Source organism: Euleptes europaea, chromosome 1 (genome assembly GCF_029931775.1).
Source record: "Euleptes europaea isolate rEulEur1 chromosome 1, rEulEur1.hap1, whole genome shotgun sequence".
Taxonomy (NCBI): domain Eukaryota; kingdom Metazoa; phylum Chordata; class Lepidosauria; order Squamata; family Sphaerodactylidae; genus Euleptes; species Euleptes europaea.
Window position 1 is genome coordinate 102,919,290 of NC_079312.1, and position 15,388 is coordinate 102,934,677.

The 15,388-nt window shown below is 44.0% G+C and overlaps 1 protein-coding gene across 1 annotated transcript in view; it reads right to left on the reverse strand.

Moving 5' to 3' along the window:
- Positions 1 to 15,388, reverse strand: part of ERGIC1 (endoplasmic reticulum-golgi intermediate compartment 1) — a 124,519-nt gene that overhangs the window by 54,875 nt on the left and 54,256 nt on the right. The window contains exon 4 of the mRNA XM_056847790.1: positions 9,159 to 9,231. Coding sequence (XP_056703768.1) covers positions 9,159 to 9,231 — 73 coding nt within the window. The remainder of the gene's footprint in view (positions 1 to 9,158; positions 9,232 to 15,388) is intronic.

A 15,388-nucleotide genomic window follows, 5' to 3' on the forward strand; every position in this document is an offset into this window, starting at 1 on the left:
CTCCCCTAAGCTTTGGTGCCTTCCTACAAGCTTCTAAGAATAAGGAAGAACTCCTTGCTCTAATAACCGAGGATTCCTAGGACTATTAATCTAATAAAGAAATGTTTATTATATCTGGCCCATCAACTGCATCAGAAGGCAGCTTGAGAAAGCAGATCCATGGATGTAGCACAAAAGAGTGGAACTAATATTACGGTCACCATGGTGACAAAGATGCTTTGGTGATCCCAGTTGGCATCTTCTTTGGGCTGACAACTCACTTGTCCGCTAAGTTATGGGTGGTATTTGATAAAGGGAAACATTACAAGAATCATACAACTCTATCTGCCAAGAGATCACCAAAGGAAAGTTGCAGGCACTATCCCTTTTCCATGCCTTCACAGGATCTAACACTATAGCACAATTTGCAGGGAAGGGGAAATCAGCATGGAAGACATAGAAAGCATACCCCTCCAGTGACCAAAGGTTTCCTCTTCCCTATGCAACCTCCCTTCCAGACACTGGAAGGAAAATAAGAGGCATTTACAGTGGTTAAGAGTGATTCACATAACATCCTGTATAATAGCACATCAACATTAGATAGCATGCACGACCACAGACAGTTAAAAGATGATACAAAGCTATCCCCAACTCAGGAAGCCCTTATCCAAAACAATAATCAAAACATCTGTTTAATAAACGTGATATCACTGCAAAAGGTTCTAACTCCTGAAGACCTCAGCTGGACAAAAGCATCTGGCGCCCAAGGTGGATGACACCATGGCCATTTATGCACAGGAGGTTTTGCCTTGGATTTGCCATTCTTTCAATGCACATTTTCCCCATCCAAATTCTCAAAATTCAACAATAAACCCCAATACAGAGTTTTGATAATTCGGATGGGGAAAATGTGCATCTAGAGAGCGGCAAATCCAAGGCAAAACCTCCCATGCATAAATGGCCCATAAGAGGTTAAAAGAAGTTGCAGGAAACAAATCATGTGCAGCTGTAAGGCTGAGGACTATGTGCAAAGAAGTGCTTCCATAAAAACATTCAATTTGAGTGCACAGTTGTTTGTTCCTGCAGAAGAACCTGTGAACATTAATTCAGGGTCACATGAACATCTGTGTCTACTTTGTCTCTGCCAGGAAAGAAAGAAAAAACAGAAAAAACCCTGATATTTAAATCACTACTTATCTGTATTTAACATCACCCATGTGTTGGCTATCATGAATTATGAGGGAATTTATTATTCTAACCTGTTCAAAGTAGCAATTTATGAATTCTTTGTCTCTGGAACATACATATTGCCACCGTTTCAGCCCAAATATGTAGAAAAAAATCAAGCCATTTATATACTTGGCAGAAATTTCGAATACTATTTTGCTTATGGGAATGAGCACGTGCTAATATATGATGTGCACTGCGGCTGCACAAAGTTTCAAGCTTTAATCCTGTGTCATGATTGTTCGCCCAGACCACTAGACTAATTGTACCTCTGTCTGATATGTAAAATGGAGTTTGATTTTGATATATTTTGTAAAAATTAAAAGCAGTATTTAAAATGAACCATTTTCTGGCTTTTGAGTAAACAGAGCTTAGCAATGAATGTCCCTGGAGTTTTCTGTAAGAGGAATACTATTCACAGCAACAAATAGGCCTCTTCATTCCTCCCAGGCATCCATAACTCTGGAACAACAGTGTTGTTGGAGCCATGGAGGCTAGGAAATACAGTTTGCCAAGGCACCTGATTACTCAAGTAGGATGTCAGGAAACGAGCACACTACATATCCCAGGGTTCTTTGCACCGGGGACACTGTCATGAGCATGCTCAACAGCATTCCAGGTGTAAGGAACCCAGTTTACAGGGCACCTTATATACCTGGAATACTCAGGCACCTTGGAAAACTACATTTCATGAGTTCCTTGCTAACCCACACAAACTCAGAAGAAGGTCAGTTAACATTTCCATGCCAAAGATGAACCTCTTAGGGGAATCACTAGATTCATAAGCTGAGTATTATAAACTGGAGAAGTTTGAATTCTGAGCCAAGTAGATGCAAACTATGGAAACGTCACTAGTTAACAACAGTATAAAAATGATTAGAGAGAAAAAGAAGAGAATATTATCTCTTAAATGATTTCACAAAGACGGAATCACAGAAAAGTGAAAAAAGCAATATTTATTTGGGAGCCCGAACACAAAGGCTGTACAGAGTCTGTCTCTCTAAGTTCCAAGACAACCAGGATCTCTCAATGAATGGATCAATGCTCTGTCATTCAGGCACTCTCTTCTAGAGTGTTCATTCATTTTTTTATTCCTGAAGAATTGTGTGTCATGGGCAAGAAAGTGAACTCATCTTGATATGGATTGACTGCCAGTGAGTAACTCCTAGTGAACGGGAATAAATCCATCCTGGGTGAGTGTCACTAACGGAAGATGATTTCTGGTTAAGAGGAAAAGGAGCAACAGGAAATCATGCCAACAAAATGAATCTCCCATATGATCTTGTGTGTAATACAATTAATATTGACATAGACTCAGCCGTGTTTATTTGTTTAAATTAACTTCTACCCCACCTTTTGGCTTATAAGGCAGCTCAGAAAACAATGATTATAAAACCATAGCATTTCTAAATTAAATTGAAATGTGATGCCCCAACAGTTTTAAAATCAGTTATCAAACCAGAGAAAGAAGTCAATAAAATCCAAGTGCCAGAACAAAATTAAAACTGCTAAACTACACACCTTATAGAATAGAAAGACCAATTGGGAGGCAACTTAATAACCCCGCCTTGGGAGAGAACTTCACAGAAAGGAGCCACCACTGCTCTTATAGCTTGTAACCAACTATAGATAACTGTGGCAGTGTATATTGGGTGACACCAAGGGCACATTCCTAAGGGGGGGCAAATACGCTTAGGAGCAGAAATAACCCTGTGCCGGTATAAGTCCCCATTTATCCCATGATAATGGGCACTAATGCCGGCACGGAGGGGGCATTTCCACCAGCGCCTGGGCACCGTGAAGCTGCACCGGCCTCCCCCACCAGTGCAGCCTCTCGCCGGCGTCCATCCGGCCAAGTCGCCACACCAGCGTTCCAGGAGGCATTCCTAGGGGTGGAGCTGCCTTTAGGAAGCTTCCAAGCTTCTTTTGCCCCAGGAACGCACCTTTTTTCATGGCGTAGCCCTGCTAAAAGCTATGGGGTTTTTTGCCCTTCTTCTATTTTTTTGTATTTCAAAATGGTTTTTTCTTCTCCACGGCAGCCAGGAATCCTCTTTGGCAGCAGCTTGGCTGAGCCCCTAAGGGCCACCGCCCAGCCCCTCCTTGCAGGAATGGGTTGCCCAGCTGTAATTTTTAGAACATTTTCCTGGGAGTAAGACCCATTAAACAAAATGGGACTTACTTTTGAGTAGACCTGCTAAGGCTTTCTCCCTAAGCTACTTTCATTTACTGTTCTCATTTACTGAGACAGTATTTTTTCACCAGAGGCACCTCACTTACAGAATGCCCTTTCCCCTAACACTTGCCTTGCACCTACGTTGCTGTCTTTTAGGTGCCAAGCCAGAACATTTCCGTTCACCCAGGTTTTTAATCAAGGGGTTGATTTTTAACACTGTTAGTTCCCTATAAATATTGAAGCAGGGCCTCTAGATATACGAATGTCCTTCTGCCTACAGTCTGTTAACCCAAACCAGAACAGATTTTACTGAAAACTTCAAAATCTTTCGATTTAACCAAATTTATAATATTTCAGTTTCAATAATGCATTATTCTGATCTGCAGATCCCAAAATGTTTCCATCTAGACCAGTCGGTAGGGAAATATACATTGGAAAAGCTATCAGGATTGTTTGGGGAAACTGATCCCTGGTACTTTCCATTCATCTTCAAGGCTGAAATTTTCCTATCTCTTCCTGAATTTTAGAGGAGACCTCTATATCAGTGACGAATAGGCCTGTGTCAAGAGCAAACAACTCTATGTTATAGTGGGTATTCCTATTCCTAATCTACATTCAAGGCACAACAATATGGTTCATCCAGGAGAGGATTCATCCTACGCTCAACAGATTGGACCTGCTGCTTTGGGGGGAGTGCAAAGTTTGGTGGAGCTATTAGGTCTGTGCCTCTGGATGGCCTTTCAGGTGGCACACAGAATCTTTAACCAACCACCTGGTTTGCCAACTCTGTCTTCCTGGAAAAACAACATCTGTGGTCCCGGCTGTGGGGGCTGGCTGCAGTACCTGCCACATCGGAGCATGCAGTAAGCTAGGAGATGGGCAAGGTTCCATCCTGTCCCCACTGCCCAAAGAAGAGTCACAGGGCAGAAATAAGCAGCAAATATCTCTCTATTACTTCCTTTCCATATATAAAGTCTTTCCCACACTGCAGTTCAATGTCACTCCTTTACGCTCTACAGCTGCTGCCCTTGTAACTGGAGATGTCCCTTTAAGGCCCATCCTAATAACTGGACCCGCCCCTGGGGATGGGCTTGCCTTTTTGGCGATCTTCCACAGCTGCCTTGGCTCAAGCCTAATGGGGTACCACCATCTCCCAAGGCTGCTGATACCGCTAACCAGCTCTGCCTTCCGCTCTGGATATCTGACCAGACCTGTCCCACTGGCTGGCCTCTACTGTCCTGCCTGCTTAACCCCAGCCAGCCTGGACTGTTATTTACCTGCTTTGGCTGTTTTAATTTTACTTGTCTTCATTGTGACATGTTCTGCCACATTGATATTTCTTGCTCCATCCATATTTATGGTTTTACTGCTTTGGTTTTAGAAATACTGTTTTTCCACTGTGGTTTAATTATTAATCTTGTGGCACAGTTTTCTACTGGTTTTATGTTTTTATATTGTTCAATACTTGAATTTTTGTATGCTGACTCGGAGCAAGCTTCTAGCCAAGAATACTGGGTAAATATGGTTTTACCGTATATACCCATGTATAAGCCGACCCGCGTATAAACCGAGGTGCCTAATTTCTCCCCAAAAATGGGGAAAAATTAGGCACCCGCGTATAAGCCGAGGGTCGGCTTATAACACCTCCCCCCCCCCCCGCAGGCTTACCTTCAGGCCCGGCGAAGGCGGTGGCGGCGGCGGGCCCCCCGCAGGAGGCTTCCTCAGGCCCTTCCAGGGCGGGAGGAGCCGAGCGCATCCGGCAGCAGCGGCCGCAGGAGGCTTCCCCCGGCCCTTCCAGGGCGGGGGGAGCCGGGCGCATCCGGTGGCAGCGGCTGCACGGCCCTCCAGCAGCCGCAGGGGGCTTCCCCCGGCCCTTCCAGGGCGGGGGGAGCCAGGTGCATCCGGCGGCGGTCACGCGGCCCTCCAGCAGCCACAGGAGGCTTCCACCGGCCCTTCCAGGGCGGGGGGAGCTGGGCACGCCCGGCGGCGGTGGCTGCAGGAGGCTTCGCCCGGCCCTTCCAGGGCAGGGGGAGCCGGGCGCATCCGGTGGCGGCCGCGCGGCCCTCCAGCAGCTGTAGGAGGCTTCCCCCGGCCCTTCCAGGGCAGGGGGAGCCGGACGCACCTGGCGGCGGCCGCGCGGCGTTCCAGAGGCCGCAGGAGGCCCTCACAGGGCGCTCCTGGCCGCAGGAAAGCCGCATGGGACCAGCAGCGATGGCGGTGGCGGCGGCGATGGCAGTAAGTTGCCCCCTCCCTCCTCCCTCCTCCCTCCCTCCTCTACGTATAAGCCGAGGCCGGCTTTTTCAGCCCTTTTTTTGGGCTGAAAAACTCGGCTTATATGCGAGTATATACGGTACTCCCTTTGTGTGATAATCCATGAAGAACTCCAAGTATTCTTTCCAAATGTTTACAATCAATCCAGTGGATGTGAAAAGGTGAAGAGGCCAAAGTACACTGGCTCATACTAGATGCTGTTAGGCCCGTGAATCGTGGTATCTATAATAGCCCCAGCCCACATCCCTCCTTCTCTTTCAGTGTACCCTCACCCGGTCATTGCTTAGCAGTGGCCAGCTTAACTTTACAAATTTAAGTTTAGAAAAGGCAAAAGGTAGAAGGAAACTGTGGGTGAAAGTTACCACATGGTACTCCTGCAGAACTATCATTGAAAAGAATTGGAGCAAGGTGGAAGTATGGCTTAGCTGACATTCCTGAGATACAAAGCAACGGGATGATACCTTCAGATCTTCTGGCAAGCCACAATACTGCTGATCAGGTGATGCACTGGAGTCATGACCTAGCAAGTATTTGGGGGAACAGCTCTTGAGCAACTGCCCTCACTCCTGACAGGAAGTTCTTAGAGGGCGGTGACAGGTAATTGCTCATCATTTTATTGGAACTTTCTACATGTGGCCACACAGAGTTCCTCCTTATCCCATTTCTTGTTGTGCTGCTTTTCTTGTTAGGATCTTTAGAACGTTAAGCTGCTACATCAGTGTTTTCAGAGGCAGGCAATGGCAAACCACCTCTGTTTGTCTCTTGCCTTGAAAACCCTACAGGGTTGCCATAAGTCAGCTGTGCCTTGACAGCACTTTTTATAACTACATTAAGTGTTTCAGGGCTGGCTTCTACCACATTAATTTGTTTTGATGATTGTATGCCATAAAACCATGGGAAAAGAGGCTGAGAATTGCAGGTCTGCATTTTTAAAATAAGTGAATAAATCTCAACTTCATTGTATATTTAAAGAGAAGCCACAGGGAAAGAGCTTCATAGTTAGGTGCCATCAATAAATGGCAGGTGGGGACTATATCCAGAGAAGCCAATTAAAACAGAATCCATACAAACTGAAATAACAGTAACAATGCGGGATGGGTGGGGCGATAGTGATGACAGGCCCAAAACAGATGAGATCCCAGATATTTCCAACGGACGTTTTCCCCTAGGTTTGGTTACCAATCTGCCGTGATTTTTGCCCAGGCTTTCTCCTGTCCTCATTTTCTATTTGCTGTCCTTCAGTGGTTTCTTCATCGTTTTTCTCTGTGCTTCCACAAATCGAGACAAAGGTGTTTTGAGAAAGCACAGAGAAATGACAAGGAAATCACAGGAGGGCAACAAATGGAAAAAGAGGACACAAGGAAACTTGGAGAAAAACTGCTGCTGCTGGTTGGCAACCAAACCATGGGAAAACCTGTGCGTGAAAAAAGACACTCTATCTCGTTTATTTGCTTAGCCCTGAGGTTCTCCTCAACACCTCGCTAAGGGCCAACTAGACGAGATGGCATCCTTATGGTTACCACAAGGATGTGGCTGCCATTTTAAACTGAATTTAAAATGCCGAGATGACCTAACACTAATTGGGCCTGCAGCACCACACTCCTGTCCCCCCACAACTTCTATGACTTTTCAAATGCTGAAACAGCCGCAGGGAGGGACAAGAGGGCCTCAGCTTGCCATGCCTTGGGCTTGATCAGGATTGGGCCCCTGCAACATTTTAAGTGACTTCAAAATAGCAGTGACACCCCTGTGGCAGCCATGAGGACACTGTCACATCTAGTTTGGGCTTAAGATTGCAACTCCAGAGTGCAGGAGTACTTTTCACCAACTCACTTTGGCAAGAAGGCTGCCATCCTTTATGACCAATTTTTGCTAAATTTGTTTCAGTCATAATTAGTTTACAGGCAATTTGCACATAAAATCAGAAAGACGAATGCAGAGCAATAATACAAATGTTGTAATCACTATAATAAATGAAGATCATAGACACATCACATAATGAAACAAATTAAGCAAAATAACACACACAGCGGATCCATAAAACTGTATCACTTTAGCTAGTGCTGACATAAAACAGCCACTTTATTCAGCTAATTCATCCTATCAATTGTCATTCATACTGATGTAACCTTGATGGGAAACAACCTTTGCTGGAGCTGCTTTTAATTAATTTTAGAAAATGCAACTGGAAAAGAATCCTACATATTTCCAATTCTCACTCATCATAAATTCTACAGAAACAATAGTCTCTCATATAAGGAACTGTGTTTAATGTTAGCCTGCCATATCACAATACAAAGGGGGTTGTTGCCAATTTAAGTTTCCCAGAATACTCCCACACGAGCTTTGCTCTCCAGGCCGCCTACTCCTAGTAGTGTGCTCTCATAGCATTGTCCATATGGCAACCATTCAGTCTTGCGCTTTCTCTGTGGTAGGTCTAGTAGGGTACCTTCACTTGTTGCACTGAGGAAGGCATGTAAGACAGTTCTATTACACAGGGGCATCTGGCGGAGGGTAAACCTGGTAGATCAGGCTGTGTTTTAAACCTGTGCATTGTTTTTCATACCGCTGAAAGACTATTGTTTCTGTGTCCTTGCAATTTGTTGTTGCTTTGTTCAACACCTTGAGTCTAAGGAGATAAGGCACAATGTAAACATTTTAAATAAATAAATGTAGTTTGATAGGGCCTGCTGCTGACTTCAGTGAAAACCTGCTACTTGACAGAAACCTAGGAATCTTGAATTTGGAGTTGCTAGGTTTGCATGTACCAGCAAAGTAACTCAGGTGAACAGATGCTGCTATAGTAATCAAAAACCTAGGTGAATAAAAAAGATTTAACCTGGTATCTGAAACTCAAAAAGCTAGTCACTTTGCCTCTGAAGGTGAAGGCACACAGAATAGGGTTGTCTCAGTTGCCAAACGGGTTCATACTGGAGCAAGTGGTCCTCTGAATGCTCTGGTCAATGACCATTTAGGATTTTGAAAGTTGGCACTTTGAATTGTGTCTGGAACTGAATGGGAAACAGTGCAGTTCTTTTTTAACTGGAGGGATATGTTCCCAGTCACTAGTGCCCATCAGCAATCTTGCCACAGTGTTTTATACCAACTGAAGATTTCAAAGAGTCTTCACGAGTCAAATTCCCCATGATCTAAGGCTGGGAAATACCAGTTGTTCCCCATATGTAAAATACAAATAGCAAAACATGGTTGGATCTGGGTTTAAATTCAGTTCCATATCTGCCCCCCCATTTCAAAGAAGCATTCCCTTTGGTCCCCATTCCCTTTGTTCTTCATATGAACAACAGCAAGTTAAGGCTTCCCAAAGATAAATTTTAGACACAGGAATGGCTAGAAAATTGTCTTTAAAAAATCCACACACTTTTGGACCACAAACTGAGGTACTGGAATTAAAAAGATCAGAGCTGTGAAGGAATAATCTGGTTAAACAATCTTTTTTTTTTTTTTTTTTTTTTAAGGAAAACTGCTGATAGCATTGTTTTTTACTTACATTTCAGTTGCTATGAATCCAGTAAGCTCAGACAGGAAGAGAAACAGTATGAAGAGACAGCAGCAGACAGAGACTGGAAAAGACACGGGTGGGTAGAAGTTAGTTTTAGAACCCCGGCAAAGTATTTTCTCCCTCACACAGTTGAACTTCTGTCACCAAACTGCTCGTCAATATACTTAACACAGTGGCTGCAAGCCCTATTCTCCAACATCCCGCCACTTGCCACCCTTCTCTCTGAGCCCCCAATTTCCTTCTAGGCTCATATGACCATATTGGAGGATGAGAAAGAGATCGGGTAAACTGGAGGGATACATGTACTAGCAACTTTCAAGGACTTGAGCAAATTTCATTTTTCTTTACTCCTGGGAGTCCCTCTGTGCTTTTGATGTGTTTGTCTTCATTCAGCACATGAACAAAGTAGTGCAAAGAGTCCTACCCGTCTCCCCTGCCACCCTTTCTGCTGCACACACTTAGAGTAGCAGCCAGAGGAGAACAACAGACCTAGATTATATTCTGGCTCCCAAACAGAAACTTTCCTGCAGCAGCCAACTATAAATTAGCTCCCATCTGTTGGTTACATCAACAGCAGAGAAACGGGAGGTCATTAAGCTATTTATGTACAGATTGCCCAGAATTTTAGCCAAGATGTCAGCGATGAGGAATATTAACAGTCAAGACCTGTATTGGAAGACTGTTGTGACCTCACTGTTCCCTTACCACAACCTTGTGAAATAGATTAGGCTAACAGACAGTTGATGAAGCCACCCAGCAAGATTTGTGCGTTTAACAGCAACTTGAAGACAAGTCCAAATTCCAGAGTTTCATCCACTATACCACACCAGCTTTTTCACTCCTTTTTACCATATGCCTCAATCCACTGTAAAGACAGAATACTTTGCCAGTTTTGTTTTCCACGTCAAGCAAACTGTGTATGGCTTTCTTCATTCAAGTCTATCAAAGGTAAAAGGTAGTCCCTCAGCAAGCCAGGTACTCATTTTACTGACCTTGGAAGGCTGGAAGGCGGAGTCAACCTTGAGCTGGCTACCTGAAACCGACTTCAGTCGGGATCAAACAAAGGTCGTGAGCAGAGCTTTTGGCTGCAGTACTGCAGCTTAACACTCTGAGCCATGGGGCTCACTCAAGTCTATAAACCAAACCATTATCCCATGCACCTTGTTGCATGACAGCAAAACCAAATTCAGAATAGAAAGGGGGCAACCAGCAAAAGTCAGAACTGGGGGGCATTGGTTATACCCTTCTATGAGCAGCTGTTCACTTCGGGAGAAGAAAACAGAGTTGCATTTACCTGTAACTGCTGTTCATTGAAGTCTTGGAAAATGAACTGTTTCATAAGAACATTTGTATGCATCAGCAGAACAGCAAAGTAATAATTTTATTTTTTTTAAATTGCAAACAGTGATGGGACTGATTTTCCCCTTTGATTTCACCAGAGAGACTGACGAGTGGGGATGGCAAAGGTAACGGGCAGGGGGCAAGGAATGCAAAGAAGGTGAGCTTTCACATCGCCAAGCACATCGATGTGCCATGTCACTGATCACTCCTGCACATCTAGTAAAACAACTGCATTGACTAGTTGGTTCACACTGTAAAGAGCTCTATTGCAGGAGGTTTTTTGTTTGTTTGTTTGAAAGGCACAAAACCAGCATTGTGGGAAGAAACAGAACTCAACGGCAGCTGGGGAAAACATGGGAATGTTTGGAAGGAATATAATCTGGCTTCTGAGAAATAAATGAGTGAACAGTGACAATAAGGGAGATTCCAGTGTGGAAGCAGCATTATTCTACTATGTTCTTAAACATCCCTGCTTAGTATAGGCATATAAAGTCATACACGCATGAAAGCACTCTAGCTCCTTTTACTCTTTACAACAGCTTACCTCAGGCTAGAAATCTTGCCCGGCATTACAAATTGCCTCTCTCTCCACAATTTATTTAATCAATGAGGAAACTGTTAGCCTCTGGCTCTCTGATTGGCTTTGGCATACCATTAAATATTTCTGGAAGAAAAATGCCCATGTGCTTCAAACACAATGGCCTATTGTGGATGAAGCAAGCAGAATGAGGTGTGAGCTCCAGATGTGTGGCAAGAACAAGGAGAGCTGTAGTAACTCCCCTAGAGTCTTTGTTCTCTCTGTCTTCTTTGATATACAGAGCAACACCTCCCCCAACACATCCCTCCCTGTCCCATCTATATATAGTGTTGATATCCAGGGACCAGTTGTATCTTTGTCCCACTGATTTTTCCCTTTCTCCCAAGTTTCTGAAATGCCCACTATTTCTAAATTGTCATCTAGCATCAAGCACTCCAGCTCCCGTCTTGGCTCAGGGGCTTCTAGCATGGGCATACAGACACATATAACTCATTTCCCTCTCTATGGATCTCCACCTCCCTTGACCTTTTTCTCACATAGCCCTCTTTTACCGCAATCATCTTATTTTCAAGTTTTCACCCACTCCCGCCACTGTTTCATCTAGTGTTTGCTGCATCGCCCTTTAGCAATGACTTGTCTTGAACTCGAAGCTTCCCAGCTCCTGCCAGCTTTCTCGCAAAAGCAAATTTAAAAGGTGCTATACCATTGTTTTGATATTAAGAGGATATCAGCTCATCATCCAAGGAAGGTACCGTTTCCTCTCACCACAGCCTGATGATCTCTTACCTCAAGACTCTTGACCTCAACTACAGCAGAGGAGCTGTTATCATGGCAGCAAGTCTCTAAAGGTCTTGTCCACATACCTCACTGCATCTCTCAGCTTCTCCAGGTCAGAAACTCTAGCCTCAAGGGCAAATGTCCTATTCCCTGAGAGCCAAGAGCTCCATGCATCAAGCACACACCCACAATTTCTGACTAGTGGGCAGATAATCATACATGTGGTTTCTCTTTGCAGAACACTGGATGGCTTTCACTGCCCTGCTGGCATTCTACCTGCAGAGCTGGCGTCCTTCTTTAAAGGTGTTAAGGGGTAAGAAAGGGTGGAGAATCCTGTACCAAGTATGTTACAGGGCAAAATTTGGACAGATATATCAAACTATAGGTAAAGTAAAGGTAAAGGTCCCCTGTGCAAGCACCAGGTCATTCCTGACCCATGGGGTGATGTGACATCCCGACGTTTCTAAGGCAGACTTTGTTTGCGGGGTGGTTTGCCAGTGCCTTCCCCAGTCATCTTCCCTTTACCCCCAGCAAGCTGGGTACTCATTTCACCGACCTCGGAAGGATGGAAGGCTGAGTCAACCTTGAGCCGGCTACCTGAAACCAACTTCTGTCGGGATTGAACTCAGGTCGTGAGCAGAGCTTTTGACTGCAGTACTGCAGCTTAACACTCTGCGCCACGGGGCTCCTATATCAAACTATACTTTCTTTCAAACCGGAAAGTCTTCAATCTCAGTTCCATGAATGAGGGGAAGAGGGAGCACATGCTCCAGGCTTGTTCTCATCATAACAGTTGTTCCTAGCGTTTTAATATTATCAATATCTTCATACTGATATAGTAAATGTAGTCATTTGTACTACTTTTTCTACTTTGAAGTGTCTTAAGGTAGCTGACACTCATCGTACAATGTAAAGTTATTGTTTTTTAATGAAAGCTACACAACTTGGCAGATTGGTATTACAAACTAGAGGAATAATCCAGATCTCCCCTTCCTGGGTAGAAATGGGAGGACATGGAGAGCATGAGCATAGAGGACAGAAAGTCAGGTGCAAATGGCTGGTTGGGTTTTCAAGTGCGAGGAAATTCCATCCTCCTCCCTGCTTCCACTCCACCCCATCATTAATCTTTCCAGCACTCTCACCGACAGAACTTCCCTGCTACTGATTACTGCAAATGAGGTCACTTCTCTTTTTTCATGCTGGCCAATCCATTTCCCTTCCAGAATCCCACCCCCTACAGCCTACAAACATCTTTAATTTCAGCTTCCTATCCTCAACAACCTTCTCCTATGTAACGGACCAGATAAGTGGAATCTGGATTGTGCCCATAGCTTTTAAAGTCTCGTTGCCCATATCTGCTCTAGATGCATTCAAAAGAGATTTTTATGCATGATTCATTTTGCCAAAGAGTGAATGGGGATTCACATTAAAACTTTCATCAGATCGCATACCTCACTAAAAATCAATGCAGTTCATGCACATTCCAATAAGACATTTGGATGCACATTTGATTTACATTCACATTTACTAAACTAGCAGATAAGTACCAGGGCTCTGGCCTGGTGGAATGCTCTGCCTAGGAACATCGGGGCCCTGCGGGACCTAAGGGAGCTCCTCAGGGCCTGTAAAACAGAGTTTTTCCACCAGACCTACAAGTGAGGGCAGCCGCGAATACCATCTGTACTGGCCTCCCCACCCCTCCCTTTCATGTACTTGAAATGGTTGAGGGGCAGCCCCCTGTGTGGGCTTTTACAGTAGAGCGGGATTTAGACACCATCTCTGATTATGGTTTTAAGGCTTCAGTTTATTGATGGTTTTATTGTTATTATTATATGTTTATTAGGTTTTAAGTGATGTTATCCGCCCTGAGCTGGCTTGCTGGGGGAGGGCGGACTACAAATACGAAAATAAAATAAAATAAAATAAAAGCCTACTTCCATATGCAGATCTTCCAAACTGGATTAGGGTGGATGTCTGGGAAAGCCTGGAAGCAATGCTGATAGAATTTATGATATGTCTTGGGGCTAAAAAAAAAAATCTTTCTCCTAACCAGTTTACCACGAACACAAAGTAGGGGTATGAATATTCTAACACATCACAGCTACTTGGCAAATAACTTACAGCACAGCTTTGCAACCCCTTCCTTCAGGCAATTTAGGAATTTTGATTAAATGTAGTGGGCCCCGTCACAAAATGGCTGCCACATGGGGGATAGTTTCAGAGAGTAGCCGTGTTGGTCTACAGTAGTACAGCTAGAATAGAGTCCAGTAGCACCTTAGAGACCAACAAGATTTTCGGGCTACAAGTTTTTGAGAGACAACGCTCCCTTTGTCAGATGCGGGGGGGGGGGGGGGGAGAGTCGACAAGTCACAAAACATTCAGAAATTCCAAGCACAGCATCTCCCTATGATGGAGGCAGCTGCTTCTAAATGGGGACTCTGCAGATGCAAAGGGAAATGTCTCTTCAGCTCTTCTGAAGCACCTCCTGTTCCAAAGACATGGAGGAAAGCCAGGAATGGTGCTTTCCCTTAGAAGAAGAGACAGGGCTTCATTTCTGCTTCCAAGGAAAAGGGAGGATCTGCTGCCTACACTGCTCCAGGGAATAGTTTTTAAGCCCAGAGACATGAAAGTTTGTGTGTGTGGCCAAGCTAAGGGTATATGGCTGCAATGGACCTGTATTATTTATTTATTTATTTATAGCTTTTGCCGGAACACAGTAAACAATTACAATCTTTAAAAGGATTTTAAAAGGGTAGGCATCAAATCTAAAAGTATCTCCACAGTTTAACAGAAATATATTAAAATGATAAAATAGTTGCAATAAAAACGTTATACTAAAATTTACCTAAGAGTTAACTGTGACCAATATTGACATTACCATTAGTGTGCAATGGATCTGCCCAGAATGAGCTCAGCACTTTGCTAGTCAGCCAGCTGGAATGGGGTGATCTGCAGTTCCCTCCGCCCCCCCAGCTCTAGTCAAGACCCTTTGGATTTTATTCCCATGACTCAAGAAGCAAGCGGCCACCAGAAAATACTTTGGCAAATGCCACATTGAGGACCACTAATTCACATTTCATAAACAGAAACTGCCTTTCCATTTTCTGTTCTTTAATCAGCAGCTAGAAAGGGCTTTCACAGGCACACACCGGCTTAACACTGTGTTTTGCACTGTTACACATTCTTGTAATCTTTTAGCAAAATCCGCAGATGTAGTTTTGCGGCAAGCCTATACATTCTGCGCTTCAATCTGACACTCTGAAAAGGTGTCAACACAGAACTTCAGTTAATACACACACAGGTATTTCCTCTATCACTGTTTATACCAAACACACCACAAAAAGAAGCAAGTAAATTAAAGGATTTCATGGCCTAATTCATTTATTTAAAACATTTTAATGCCGCATTTCCACCCAATCAGGGTCCACAAGGCGGCAAATATTAAAAACATTAAAACAATTAAAATGCAGTTAAAATATAAAATTCAATTAAAAACACATAAACAACACTAGAGGGAGGGCCAAAAACCATTACCGGAGGTATGCCAGGTGAAACAAGAAAG